General features: G+C 42.1%; 1 protein-coding gene across 1 annotated transcript in view; it reads right to left on the bottom strand.

Moving 5' to 3' along the window:
- LOC126237050 (odorant receptor 2a-like) overlaps positions 1-12,767 on the bottom strand; it is a 70,298-nt gene that overhangs the window by 1,286 nt on the left and 56,245 nt on the right. The window contains exons 6-7 of the mRNA XM_049946820.1: positions 7,820-7,933; positions 3,868-4,023 (exon numbers count right to left, since the gene is read on the bottom strand). Of these exons, the coding sequence (XP_049802777.1) occupies positions 3,868-4,023; positions 7,820-7,933 (270 nt within the window). The remainder of the gene's footprint in view (positions 1-3,867; positions 4,024-7,819; positions 7,934-12,767) is intronic.

Consider the following 12,767-nt stretch of genomic DNA (forward strand, 5'->3'; position numbering starts at 1 on the left):
CATAATCATCATTGCCACCCTTTTTATTGCTCATGAAATCCACACATAGCATGTTGTAACACCATATAAAGATACCTTCAGAGGTGGTGGTCCAGATTGCTGTACAAATCGGTACCTCTATACCCAGTAGCACACACTCTTGCTCTGATGCATGCCTGTATTCGTTGTGGCATACTATCCACAAGTTCATCAAGGCACTGCTGGACCAGACTGTCCCACTCCTCAACGGCGATTCGGTATAGATCCCTCAGAGTGGTTGCTGAGTCACTTCGGCCATAAACAACACTTTTCAAACTTTCCCACGCACGTCGATAGGATTCATGTCTGGAGAACATGCTGGCCGCTCTAGTCGAGCGATGTCGATATCCTGAAGGAAGTCATTCACTAGATGTGCACGATGGGGGCACGAATCGTCATCCATGAAGACGAATGCCTCGCCAATATCCTGCCGATATGTTGCACTGTCGGTTGGAGGATGGCATTCACGTATCGTACAGCCGTTACGGCGCCTTCCATGACCACCAGTGGCGAACGTCGGACCCAAATAATGCCACCCCAACACAGCAGGGAACTTCCACCTCGCTGCACTCGCCGGACATTGTGTCTAAGGCGTTCAGCCTGATCGGGTTGCCTCAAACACACGAAGGCATATGCGACACTCTCGGTGAGGAGAACATGATGCCAATCTTGAGCGGTCCATTCGGCATGTTGTTGGGCCCATCTGTACGGCGCTGCGTGGTGTCGTGGTTGCAAAGATGGACCTCGCCATGGATGTCGGGAGTGAAGTTGTGCATAATGCAACCTATTGCGCACAGTTTGAGTTGTAACACGACGTCCTGTGGCTGCACGAAAAGCGTTATTTAAAATGGTGGCGTTGCTGTCAGGGTTCCTCCGAGCCATAATCCGTAGGTAGCGGTCATCCAGTGCAGTAATAGCCCTTGAACGGCCTGAGCGAGGCATATCATCGACAATTCGTGTCTCTCTGTATATCCTCCATATCCGAACAACATCGCTATGGTTCACTCCGAGACGTTTGGACACTTCCTTTATTGAGAGCCCTTCCTGGCACAAAGTAACAATGTGGACGCGATATAACCAAGGAATTGACCGCCTAGGCATGGCTGGGCCGTGTACCTCGTTCTTGGTGGAATGACTGGAACTGATTGACTGTCGTACCTCCTCCGTCTACTAGGCACTGCTCATGCATGGTTGTTTACATCTTTGGGCGGGTTTAGTGACATCTCTGAACAGTCAAAGGGACTGTGTCCGTTATACAATATCCACAGTCTACGTATATCTTCAGGAGTTCTGGGAACTCTGGTGATGCAAAACTTTTTTATTGTGTGTTCATGACAACTTTGCAGATCACACTTAAATGTTGGAACAGGGGTCATTGAACCACCTTTATACTATTTCTCTCCCGTTCCAATTTCGAAGAGCAATCGGTATGATACTTAAATTTGTCCCTGCGATTTATGATTTCGATTTTACGAATATCGCTCCTCTCCACATAGGTTGGCATCAAAAACATTATTTTCGCGTTCGGAGGAGAAAATTCTTGATCGAAATTTCAGTGAAAGATCTCACCGCAATCAAACATGCCTTCGTTTTAATGCTTGCTCCCCCAACCGCTGTAACACAGGTGACACTCTCTCCCCTATTCCACGGTAGTATAGAGAGAGCTATCTTTCTCTGAACTTTTTCGATAATCTCTGTCAATTCTATCCGGTAAGGATCTCAATCATTCCAGCAGTACTCCAGAAGTGGTCGGACAAGCGTAGTGGCACTGTTACTGAAAACTTTAATATATATTTGTCGTGCAGATAAGTTATGGACTGCGTGTCGCCGCTGATACACTTAACACACGACCAGAGGTTCTTTGAATTTTCAGTCATGTTTCGAGACACAGTTTCGTTGCAGTGAAGGCCCAGCTAAATATCGATCCTCTGTATAATGTCACCCATCTTGGAGATTCTTCTTCTGTTCTTGTTCTTTCAATTCCAGAATAGATTTTTCTTTGATTCTGCGACGGTGGTAGCACCTCTTTTGTTTACCACTTGGGATATATTTCGACTCTTATTAATTTATTTGGCATAAGATTCTCAACGGCTGTCGGTACTATATATCTGAATTTGAGCCACATCTGATCGGCACTTACGTAGTTTGCAAGGAATGGAGACTTTCTCTTAGGAAGGCATCAAACGAAATTTTATCTCGTTTTTTAAAGAATTGAATAAGCATGACGGATGAACATTGCAAGCGTAAGACTTGATACGCAGCTGTTGCGACAATGGCACCGGCTCCAAATGTTAGACACGGTTGGCCCTTCCGTCATAGTAACTCGCCCTTCCGTCATAGTAACTCTTCACTTTCGTAAAATAAGTTGTTTCTTTCGACGGAGACCAGTGCTAGTGGTACATAGAAAAAAATGGCAGTAGAAGTCCACGACTCGAAAAGAACACTTTAATGGTCAATGAAAATAACATATAAATTTTACGTAAGTTACATTAATAAGTTTCGTTTTCGTTTGAATGGGTGTGCTGCTGATCATGTTCCTCGGGATGTGGTGCATCAGTCAGTAAATCAGCTGTAGATATGCTGCACAACGTTACCAGCGAAATAAAACTAAGTAGAAAATATTGTTAGGTTTTGAAACTGATATCTTGAAGGTGGCCTTCGTTGTGCTCAGTCCACCTGGAGAGTCGAAATCAAAGACTTCGATACACTTTGTCCAGCATGCCTCTTTCTAAGTTGGATATAGCAGCACGGGCATTTTTCCGCAGCTCACAAAGGGTTCGTGGACGATTGGTATGGACCAAGGATTTAAGATAAGCCCATAAAAAAGTCTAGGGTGCTATATCTGGCGAGCGTGCGGTACACTGAAGATCGCCTCTCAATGACACGAGATGGTAGCCGAAGTACCAGCGCAAGAGTCAATGACGATCGTGTAGTGTTGAAACGTGGCGCCACCTTGTTAGAGCCAGACATCCACCACATCCATGTCTTCAAGTTCGGGAGGAAAAAGCTCCTGAATCATCTGGAGCTAAAGCTTAGAATTGACCGTTAACTACCCTATCATTCGTTTCGAAACCAATGCGGCAATAATGCCAGTTTTGGATAGTGCACACCAAGCACTCACACGTCGTGTATGCAATGGCTGTTCATGAAGTTCTCGGGGCTTCATGCCACTTCAACACCGCATGTTTTGTTTACTCATGCATCCAGACAAATGGCAGTAAGCCTCGTTGTTGAAGAACACGTAAGATTCATAAGGTAGGTTTTCGATCAAGGTTTTAGTGAAACAAAATCGAGTGGTTTAAGTGTGTGCACTACTGCCAATTTGTATAGCGAAATTTAAGGTTTTATGAAGAATTCATCTCAGTGTGAGAACAGAAAATTCAAGACTAGCTGCTCGTTTGTTAGCAGATCTCTTTGGGTAATCCAAAGGCACCAGCCTCACTTGCTCGACGTTTTCCAGTCTCAGTGGTTCACGAAGGCCCTAGTTTATTTTTCTGCACAATACCGGTATTCACAAATGTGTTCATCCACATAACAATCGATTTTTGATCAGAAATACGACCTGCAGGTGCGATATATAAACTATTTTCACAATGTGCACTGGGCTGCGATGACCGAACCGCCTTGGAAAAGTAAGTCGCGAGGGTGAACGGTCGCTTCTCTCTCGTCCACTGCATGATCGCTACTAAAATAACCTTCAAAAAACGTTAGATCCCACCCTTTCGAAGCACTCAACTCCTCGTAATAATGTGTAAAGGCAGTTCTGTGACGCGCGTTTCAAATAACGAAGTCCCAGTGCCGAACTCTGTACGTGATGTGAAGCTCCTTTATCATATATTGTTCGCTAACCTGCAATAGCATCTCCTTAGACAGCTTGCACGTCTGGCCTACTGTGATCTCCACAGGTCTCCCCACCATCAGCATGAAGATGAGTAGGTTACGTTTGAAACGAATGTCGCACTCATCCCATCCACAACAGTAGGCCGAGTCTGACAGTTTCTCACTCTGCAAGTACAGCATTGCGGTGTCAGCGTAAATATAGATGTCTGAAACGAAACAGTTTTACTTGAATAATTAAAAGAAAACATAACGTAATGAAGTAAGGTGCTCTTTGAGAATTGAAGACCAGTCTTAAAATATGTTTTAACACGCCTACCATCCGTAATTACATACTTTCGTAATGAAACATTTTCTGTATTGTGTTGTTTAGTAAGATATTGGTTATTTACTGGTTCATTTAACCAGAACAGATTACACCATTCAAATTTTCGCTCACCAAACTCAGGTAATCACACATGTGAAGATATTTACAAAACATATTTCCTCAACTTCCTGATTTCGTACAAATATCTGTGACTTAGTTATATATAAAATTTTAAAGCTCTAGTATAATTATAATTAGCAATACGGATTACGAGGCTATTCGGAAAGTAAGGAATGATTGGTAGCGAAATGGAAACAACAGTGAAAATCCGATGAAGCTTTACACAGGTGTCTTGGGTAGTATCTCTTCTATGCCCGTAAATAGCGCCAGGTCGCTCTTCTCAGTGCTCAGTGCACAGTGAGCGCGTACGGAAATTCCTAAAAAATAGTGTCTCCCGTCAACTGTCGGAGCCTGCCGAGAAATTTTGCCTGATTTCATGCAATACCAAATAATGCAGTAGTCATGCCGTTCCTTATTTATGACAGTTCTCGGACGCAGGTCAATGAGGGCGCTCGCCCGGACTTGCGTCCCTGTGATTTTCATCTCTACTCAGATGAACCTCTGGCTGCGAAGACAACATTTTCGTACAGTTAATGAGCTGCAATCCAGCATAGAAAATTGTCGGGAAGCGCAAAAGACTGCCTTCTATGACGAGGATATTGGAAAGTGATGCAGTCCTACGACGGATGTCTAGGTCGGAGCGGTGACTATATAGAGATGTAGATGCAGTGAATAGCTACATGTTGCCAACAAATCATTTTTTGTTTCCAATGTGGTTTCCATTTCGTGACCGACCGTTCTTTACTTTCCGAATAGCTTTCATACATTAATGATTAATGACGTTAATATCAATAGAAATAACAATGTTGAAACACTCAAAATGGCTAAAATATAAATAGTTCTAATAATTTTCAACCCGCCTCAATACTACGCGGTGGGGGAAATAAAAGTGAACCAGACGTGTGCATACGATTTGTGGCAGCATTAACGGAGGAGGAGCAAACCTAAAGTTACTTCCAAAGGGATGGAGCCACTTCCTGTACAGTTGCCCGCACCTTGGAGGACATTTACACAGTCTTCACACCTCACAGAGTTCTTAGCAGAGGTTACTCTGGTCGCGGCCATAGCTGGCCATCAGGGTTACCTGATCTGTCAGTGTGCGATTACTTTGTGTGGGGAGCCTCCAAGTCTAAGGTGTTTCGCAACAGTCCTCATAGTGTTCAAGAGCTGCAGTAGAATGTTTCGGATGAGGCTGCGGCAATTCCAGCAGTCCAGCTTTGACCCGCCTTCAGTAACGTGCTGATCGAGACCCAAAAGTGCAAAGAGATGAATGGTGGCCACTTTCAACATCGGTTATATTCAGGTTTTTCCTCTGCTGCGTTCCTTTGTACCCTGTAACTCTGATCTCTCGGCCACTTTAATTTGCCCCACCCTGTATTTAGAACACAAGAAGATGATTTATACAGTACTAAAATGACTTTTAAGCAAGAGAAGGCAGGCTGTTTCAGTACAAGGTTGTACGTACGAAGGAAGAAGAGTGAAGTCTTTCACGTCTCTGACAACTGTACTGCCATTTTTCACTAATCGTTACGAGAAAGCCCAAAGAAAGAAGGTTTCATAGTAAGACAATACTAAACGATCTGTTCTTCTAGATTTTTAGGCAAAATTTTGGATCCATGTATTGGGTGTTTTTGCTGCTACTTCTGGTGTACTCTACTTCATGTTGACAGCCTCATAAGTGACGTTTTTTGAACAGGCCTTCTTCCAACCAAACAATGTTCTAATGCACTGATATTTAAACGGAGTGTTACGACATTTATTTGTAGCATTTATGTGTAGGATGTTAAAGCTGTGAAAAGCCTTATTTTTGACTATGATAGGTGTACATGTCGCAGGACTTTGAAGACTGACAAGTGCTAACGCAAAATCTTTTGCAGTTATACTTGAAAATGGCCCTGAGGCTCAAATTTCCGTTGTAAAATAAATAAATTCTGCAGTCAACGGCTGTTATGATATCCTTGAACTACCTTTTTGTCCTGCACTTAATCGTCAACGAAGATCAAAATTCCATTAGGGGAAAAAACGTGTGCTGGCAGGAGGGACATACTAGAAATCCTGACCGTTGTGGGTATGAGAGTGGGGGTGAGGGCGCGTTTAAAAGTCCTCATTTTATATTTTTCTCCAATAGCTAGGAAACTGCTGCTTCTCACGGTAATGTTTCTACGTATAAAATGAAGCTACACAACATCCCGACAAGAAAGGTCTTATTATATTTTTTTTTATTTTCTTCGGGCTAATAGTTTCCACGTTGCAGGAAATGGAAAAATAACACATTATTAAAGATAGTGTTTTAATGGCAAAAAATCAGTGTTTATTGTCAGCTAAAGTGGTTTATGTATAAATGAAGTATGTGTACCACATCGAAGTGCAGTAGAACTGTATTAAGCGATAAATTGTGTTTTGGGGTCAACTGTGTTCTGGGAGTGTATCGTGGTGGAGGATTGGATGGCGGTAGAGTGTAGACAGATATCGCCCATTTGGTGAAGATGGGTCGCTCTATAACAAGGTATGTACCATCTTTGATGCACAGGGTAACGTACAGTGAACTGCCGAGTGCTGGACAAACCCAGGTCAGAGCGAGCACGTGGGCCGACCGAACGCTGTGGCAAAGCCGTTGGCGGCTAGGGGAAATTCCGGCAGATACAACTCCAATGGAGGCAACTCGCGGACCCAGTGCACGCCCGCCGCCACGTAGAAAAGCACTACTAAGATTAATAAATACAGAATCACTGAAGATCAAAAGGAGCCAGTATGCTCATTTTAAAGGGAAAATTGTGGTAATAGTGACTGTGGAGACGCGCCATCTTATCATAAATTCTTTTTATATTACAGATGTTTGAATAATTATTATATTGTACGAAGTTCGGAAAATCACATCTCATCAACACATAATGCGATTACGACGAAAAATATATCAGAAAAAGGTCTCGTCGAGCCATATCAGGTCACCGTAGCAGAATTATGATTATGACGGCCAAATTTTAATTAGGACAAAACGGGTTTTTGCAGCTAGAAATACTATTTTTCGATTAAATAAAAATTAAAAAATAAAAATAGCGGCAGTACGTTAGTTTAGAGGTAAGTAAGGAACATTAGAAGATTGAAACATACTTATTTATATTCATCTAATATGGATAAACTTCAATGTGTGCTAACAGTACATTGAATACATATGTACAACAGTTACTAACAATACCAGTGCCATAAACGCATATGGACTACACCTAGTTAACAAAAATAAAGTGCCCCGACCAGTTTGCCGCCATCCCTGGTGGTCAGAGCTGTCAACTATTGTACAGAATCACTCTAAACGATCGTGGAGCCTCTTCATCAATTTCATGAGCTGTATTCAATTTCGCCCTGCACTAGGTCTCACAGAGGTTAATAACCGTGTTCGTTCTATTCTTTACCGTTATTGCGATATTGATCTGCACGTTGCAACGTATTAGTAGGAATGAAGGGACGCTAATAAGTGGTTATATGAAGTGATCAAGACTAAGTAATGCGGCAGTATACGGAATGCAAGCTCGTCCTCACCTGATCGGTTGTGATTTGGCCGAAAAGACAGTACATCGCCGTCTGCAGCAGCAGGCCCGGCACTGTCGAAAGCGCCGTCACCGCCTTCGTCACGTTTCTCCCGTCTTGTAACAGCTGTGTATATGAGAATATCAGATCAGCAGTGAGTCATACCATCATTCAACACATCTATGAACAATAAAGCTAAGTATCATAGTGGTCTAGGCGACAGCAATATTGCTGAATATAAAGAGTACGATAGCCGTGTCAGCAGTACATAATTATGTAGACAGCTCATTGAATAGAATTACAAAGAAATATACTCGTATGAGAATGTGGGTAATATGCGACTAACATATTTTTGAAGTTACAGCCTTGGCACCGTACAACACACAAAGCCGCGCGGGGTAGCCGCGCGATCTGAGGCATCTTGTCACGGTCCCGGCGGCTCGCCCCGTCTGAGGTTCGAGTCCTCCCTCGGGCATGGGTGTGTGTGTTGTGTTTAGCGTAGGTTAGCTTAAGGTAGATTAAGTATTGCGTAGGCTTAGGGACCGAAGACCTCAGCAGTTTGATCCCATAAGAATTTACCACAAATTTCCAATTTCCAACACACACATTCACATAATGCCAAACGTAATCTAAACGTAACACACTGAGGCGACAAAGTCATACACGTACACAGATGGCGGTAGTATCGCGAACAAAAGGGTCACATGGCTCTGAGCACTATGGGACTTAATATCTGAGGTCATCAGTCCCCTAGAACATAGAACTATTTAGACGTAACTAACCTAAGGACATCACACACATCCGTGCCCGAGGCAGGATTCGAACCTTCGACCGTAGCAGTCACGCGGTTCCGCACTCAAGCGCCTAGAACCTCTCGTTCACGACAGCCGGCTAGCGCGAACACATGGTATAAAAGGGCAGTGCATTGGCATAGCTGTCTTTTGTAATCAGGTGATTCAAATGAAAAAGTTTTCGATATGATTACGAGCCCACAACAGGAATTAACAGACTGTGAACGTGGAACGGTTGGTTTAAAATGGCTCTGAGCACTATGGGACTTAACATTTATGGTCATCAGTCCCATAGAACTTAGAACTACTTAAACCTAACTACCCTAAGGCATCACACAACACCCAGTCATCACGAGGCAGAGAAAATCCCTGACCCGAACGTGGAACGGTAGTTGGAGGTAGATGCATGGCATATTCCATTTCGGTCATCATTAGGCATTTCAGTATTCCGATACACACAGTGTCAAGAGTGTGTCGAGAATACCACATTCCAACTATTAACTTTCGCCATGGACAATGCCGTGTACGACGACCTTCACTCAACGAGTAAAAGCAACTGCTTTTTCCCAAATTTGTCAGTGCTAACAGACAAGCAACTCTGCATGAAATAGCCGCAGAAGTCAGTGTGGGACATACGCCGAACGTATGCAATGGGACAATGCGACGAAATTTTGGGTTAAAGGGCTATGGCAGCAAACGGTCAAACTTCTTTTTCTTCTCGTTTATTTTATTATTTGATATCTGGTGCCAATTTTTAAGCAACATCTTCCTTTCCCGAGAGTACCTTTCCTAAAAGCACGTCACTCGCAGCGCCTCTACTGGGCCCCTGGCCAAATCAGCTTGACCCTGGTTAACGGAAAGACCGTGGCTAGGTCAAAGGAGTCCCGATTTCAGTTGGTAAGAGCTGCTGGTAGGGTTACAGTGTGGCACTGTCCCCGGAAGCCATGGGTCCAAGTTATGAAGGTACTATTCAGGCTGTTTATGACTCCATAATAGTGTGGACTGTGTTTATATGGAATTGGTTTGGTCCTCTGGTCCTACTGAACCGATCATTGACTGGAAATGGTTATGTTCACCTACCTGGAGACCATTTCCAGCCGTTCATCGGCTTCATGTTCCCAAACACCTATGTCATGTCACTGGGTCACCATTTATCGCGATTGGTTTGAAGAACATTCTTGAAAATCCGAGCGAATGATTTGGCCACCCAGAACTCTGGGTTACTTGATGCTAGACAGAAATTACTGGATTGTAAGGTGTCTCCAGGAGCCAACATTGACTCGTATCACAATTTAGTAATGACGAAGAATAGTTTGAAGTTAAGAGAATTATCAGAAAAAATCGACGTTGAAAGACGTGAGATACGAAAGTACTGACCGATGATGATGGAAGTTTGAAGGCCTCCAAGGCCGTAGAAACGACGAAACAGAATACCATATTAAGCAGCTTATTTAAAGAGGATGGGATGTTACTAAAAAAGGCAATCACGGCAGTCTGGCAGACAAATATAGGCACAAAGTAGGAAACTGTGAACATAGCGGGGTTAACAGAAGAATTGTTTCAGTTAAGAATGTAAACACCCACAACACTGATATAATGTTCTGCAACCCCTACAATTAGTTTACAAACTGGTTTTCAGCTGTTAGGCCATCATCAGGTACATAGATAAATATGTGAGGCAATGAATTTCCTTTAGGATCGAAGATTTCAAACTAGTGCATCTACAGATATTTTTGTTCCCAAAGACGACAACCGTTAGAGTTTGATTTAGGATTATAATGAGAGGAAGTATTTAGAAAAACATGTGACGTAAGATTATTGTGCTTAAATAAAATACGTGACACATTATGCAATGAACTGTATAACAAATTTCAACAATTGTTCTGAAAAGCAAATAAATTGAACAATAAACTTAGGTGACATGTTCGAAGGGAGGGCACAACAAATTTATCTTGTTTTTAACAGATTTTATATCGGGAAAAGGTAAGATATACTAGTGAGATACATGAAGCAGCTCTGATTATAAAATGGAAAAATTATTTTAACAAGGCAAGTGAAATTATAGTAACTGAAATAAAAGACAAATTTTGGCATGTAACTAGGAGAGGTAATTTACAACATGGTCTTGATGGGATTGTGGGTAGTATCTGCCATTAGAGGCGGCGAATAAGGGAACTGTGTCTTTATGGATATGATGTAAGATTTCATGCTGCACCTTGTGACTGTTACCTTCTTTAAGCAGGATTTGCGAAAGCAGAGTCTCCAAGTATCCAACATCTATGGCGGTGCCTATTGCCCTGCCATACCGACTTATATAGAATTTGGCACAATTACAAGCGATTTCTGTATATTCCACTTTCTTCTAAATCTGAATTGCTGTTTTCAGCATCAGAAAAAAAACTGTCCAAAAGTTCTTACGTTTATAAAATGATGTCTAAAGATTCTTCGATTTAAACTTTCTTACACATTCAGAGAGATGTTTCCTGAATGTGGTATTGTGTATCATTTATTGCTGTCTAGAGGTGGGCTATGAGGAACTGGACAAAGAAGAGTGTAAATTTGTTGTTTCTGCTCTTTATGCAGTATGGTGTCGACATAGGCAGGAGTATATCCATTGTTTGATGCTGCTTGTCTGATTGAATTTACTTCAATTTTAAAGTTGCAATCAGCCATTGCGATGGATATTAGGTGAGGTAACACTAAAAGAAAGGCAGCATGTTTACATTTCTCTGAACATTGAGAATTGGTACATAGTACAATATCTGTGGCGGAAGGTTTCCTATAAAGCTTGAAAGTATACATGTGGTGACTGCTATCTGTGCTTAGATCTAAAGAATTTGTGAAGTTACCTCTCAAACGTAATTGTGAATTTCATACTGTTCTGTTCAGGACCTTGAGGAATGTTTGAAGTTGTCTGACAGTAGCTCTACACAAGCACAACAAATTATCAACATACCTGAACCAGTATCTAACCTCTGAACAGTGTAGTTTATTTTTCAAGAACTGTATTTCAAAACTGTCCATGATTATTTCACTAAAGGTAGGATCATGTAATAATTGTTCCAAAGCCACTTTATGTAACGATGAATACTAACTTTATACCATCAAAACACTCCTCTTGATAATTTGCAATACTTCCATCCACTGCAATGCGTAAAGTCCCAGAGGATAGATGAGCAAGATCTCTTGCGTAAGGAAGTTAATATTGTAAAATTTTGTACAGGAAAACTGTTTCTCTAGATGCCGGCGTTTTCGTGATATTGAAGAAAAATCTAAAAAAGTGACTTCACACGCCCTCTCACTCTCACACTCACTCCTTATCTGTCTGGATTTTTAGTATATTGTTAATTACGATCACCCCTGTGGCCGTAAGAAAATTCACGACTGCACAAATATTTCCTCCAGTCAACGTTTTTCATCTTAGTGGACACTGTGAAAGCGACTCAATAACGTATCTATAATCGTGCGTCACTGAGGGTTTATTCCCGGTTGGAAACCCGCTCTGACCCACTACTAAGTGGTCTAGAATTGCAGGGCGAGACTCTTTGGAGTGGAAAAAAAAAGATTACCGCTTCTTCGATTGTCTTGGAATCAGTTGATCAGTCATAATACAGAAGACAAATTCGTAAGACACACTCTTCTTAGAAACACATTTCAGTCTGACGGATGCTTAACAAATCCTTGATGCAAGGAGTCTTCCCCAAGTTATGACTACGATATTTACGTGTGCAGTTATACGTTAATTGGTGATATGTGTATATTCTATATTCCGACATGATTGTCGTAAGCTGTCTAACTAAAATATAACTTAAATGTTTGACACTACAATAGTGAAGCCATAGTCACAGTAAATAAAATTTTTCTTTAAAAAGAATGGGTTACATTACCGGTTTTAACGAACTACTTCTTCATTTTCAAACGTAAAATATCAGTTGGAGAATATATAATGAGAATGATGACCATACATCCGACCAAAAATACGAGAAATAATGACACCAAGTAACAGAGGCAATGTCCGCCCCGACAGTTGAGTGTTCAGCGTGACGGATTGCCGTTCTAGGGGCCGGGGTTCGATTCCCGGCCGGGTCGGGGATTTTCTCCGCTCAGGGACTGGATGTTGTGCTGTCTTCATCATCACATCATCCCCATCCGGCACGCAGGTTGTCCAA

This window comes from Schistocerca nitens, chromosome 1 (genome assembly GCF_023898315.1).
Source record: "Schistocerca nitens isolate TAMUIC-IGC-003100 chromosome 1, iqSchNite1.1, whole genome shotgun sequence".
Taxonomy (NCBI): Eukaryota; Metazoa; Arthropoda; class Insecta; order Orthoptera; family Acrididae; genus Schistocerca; species Schistocerca nitens.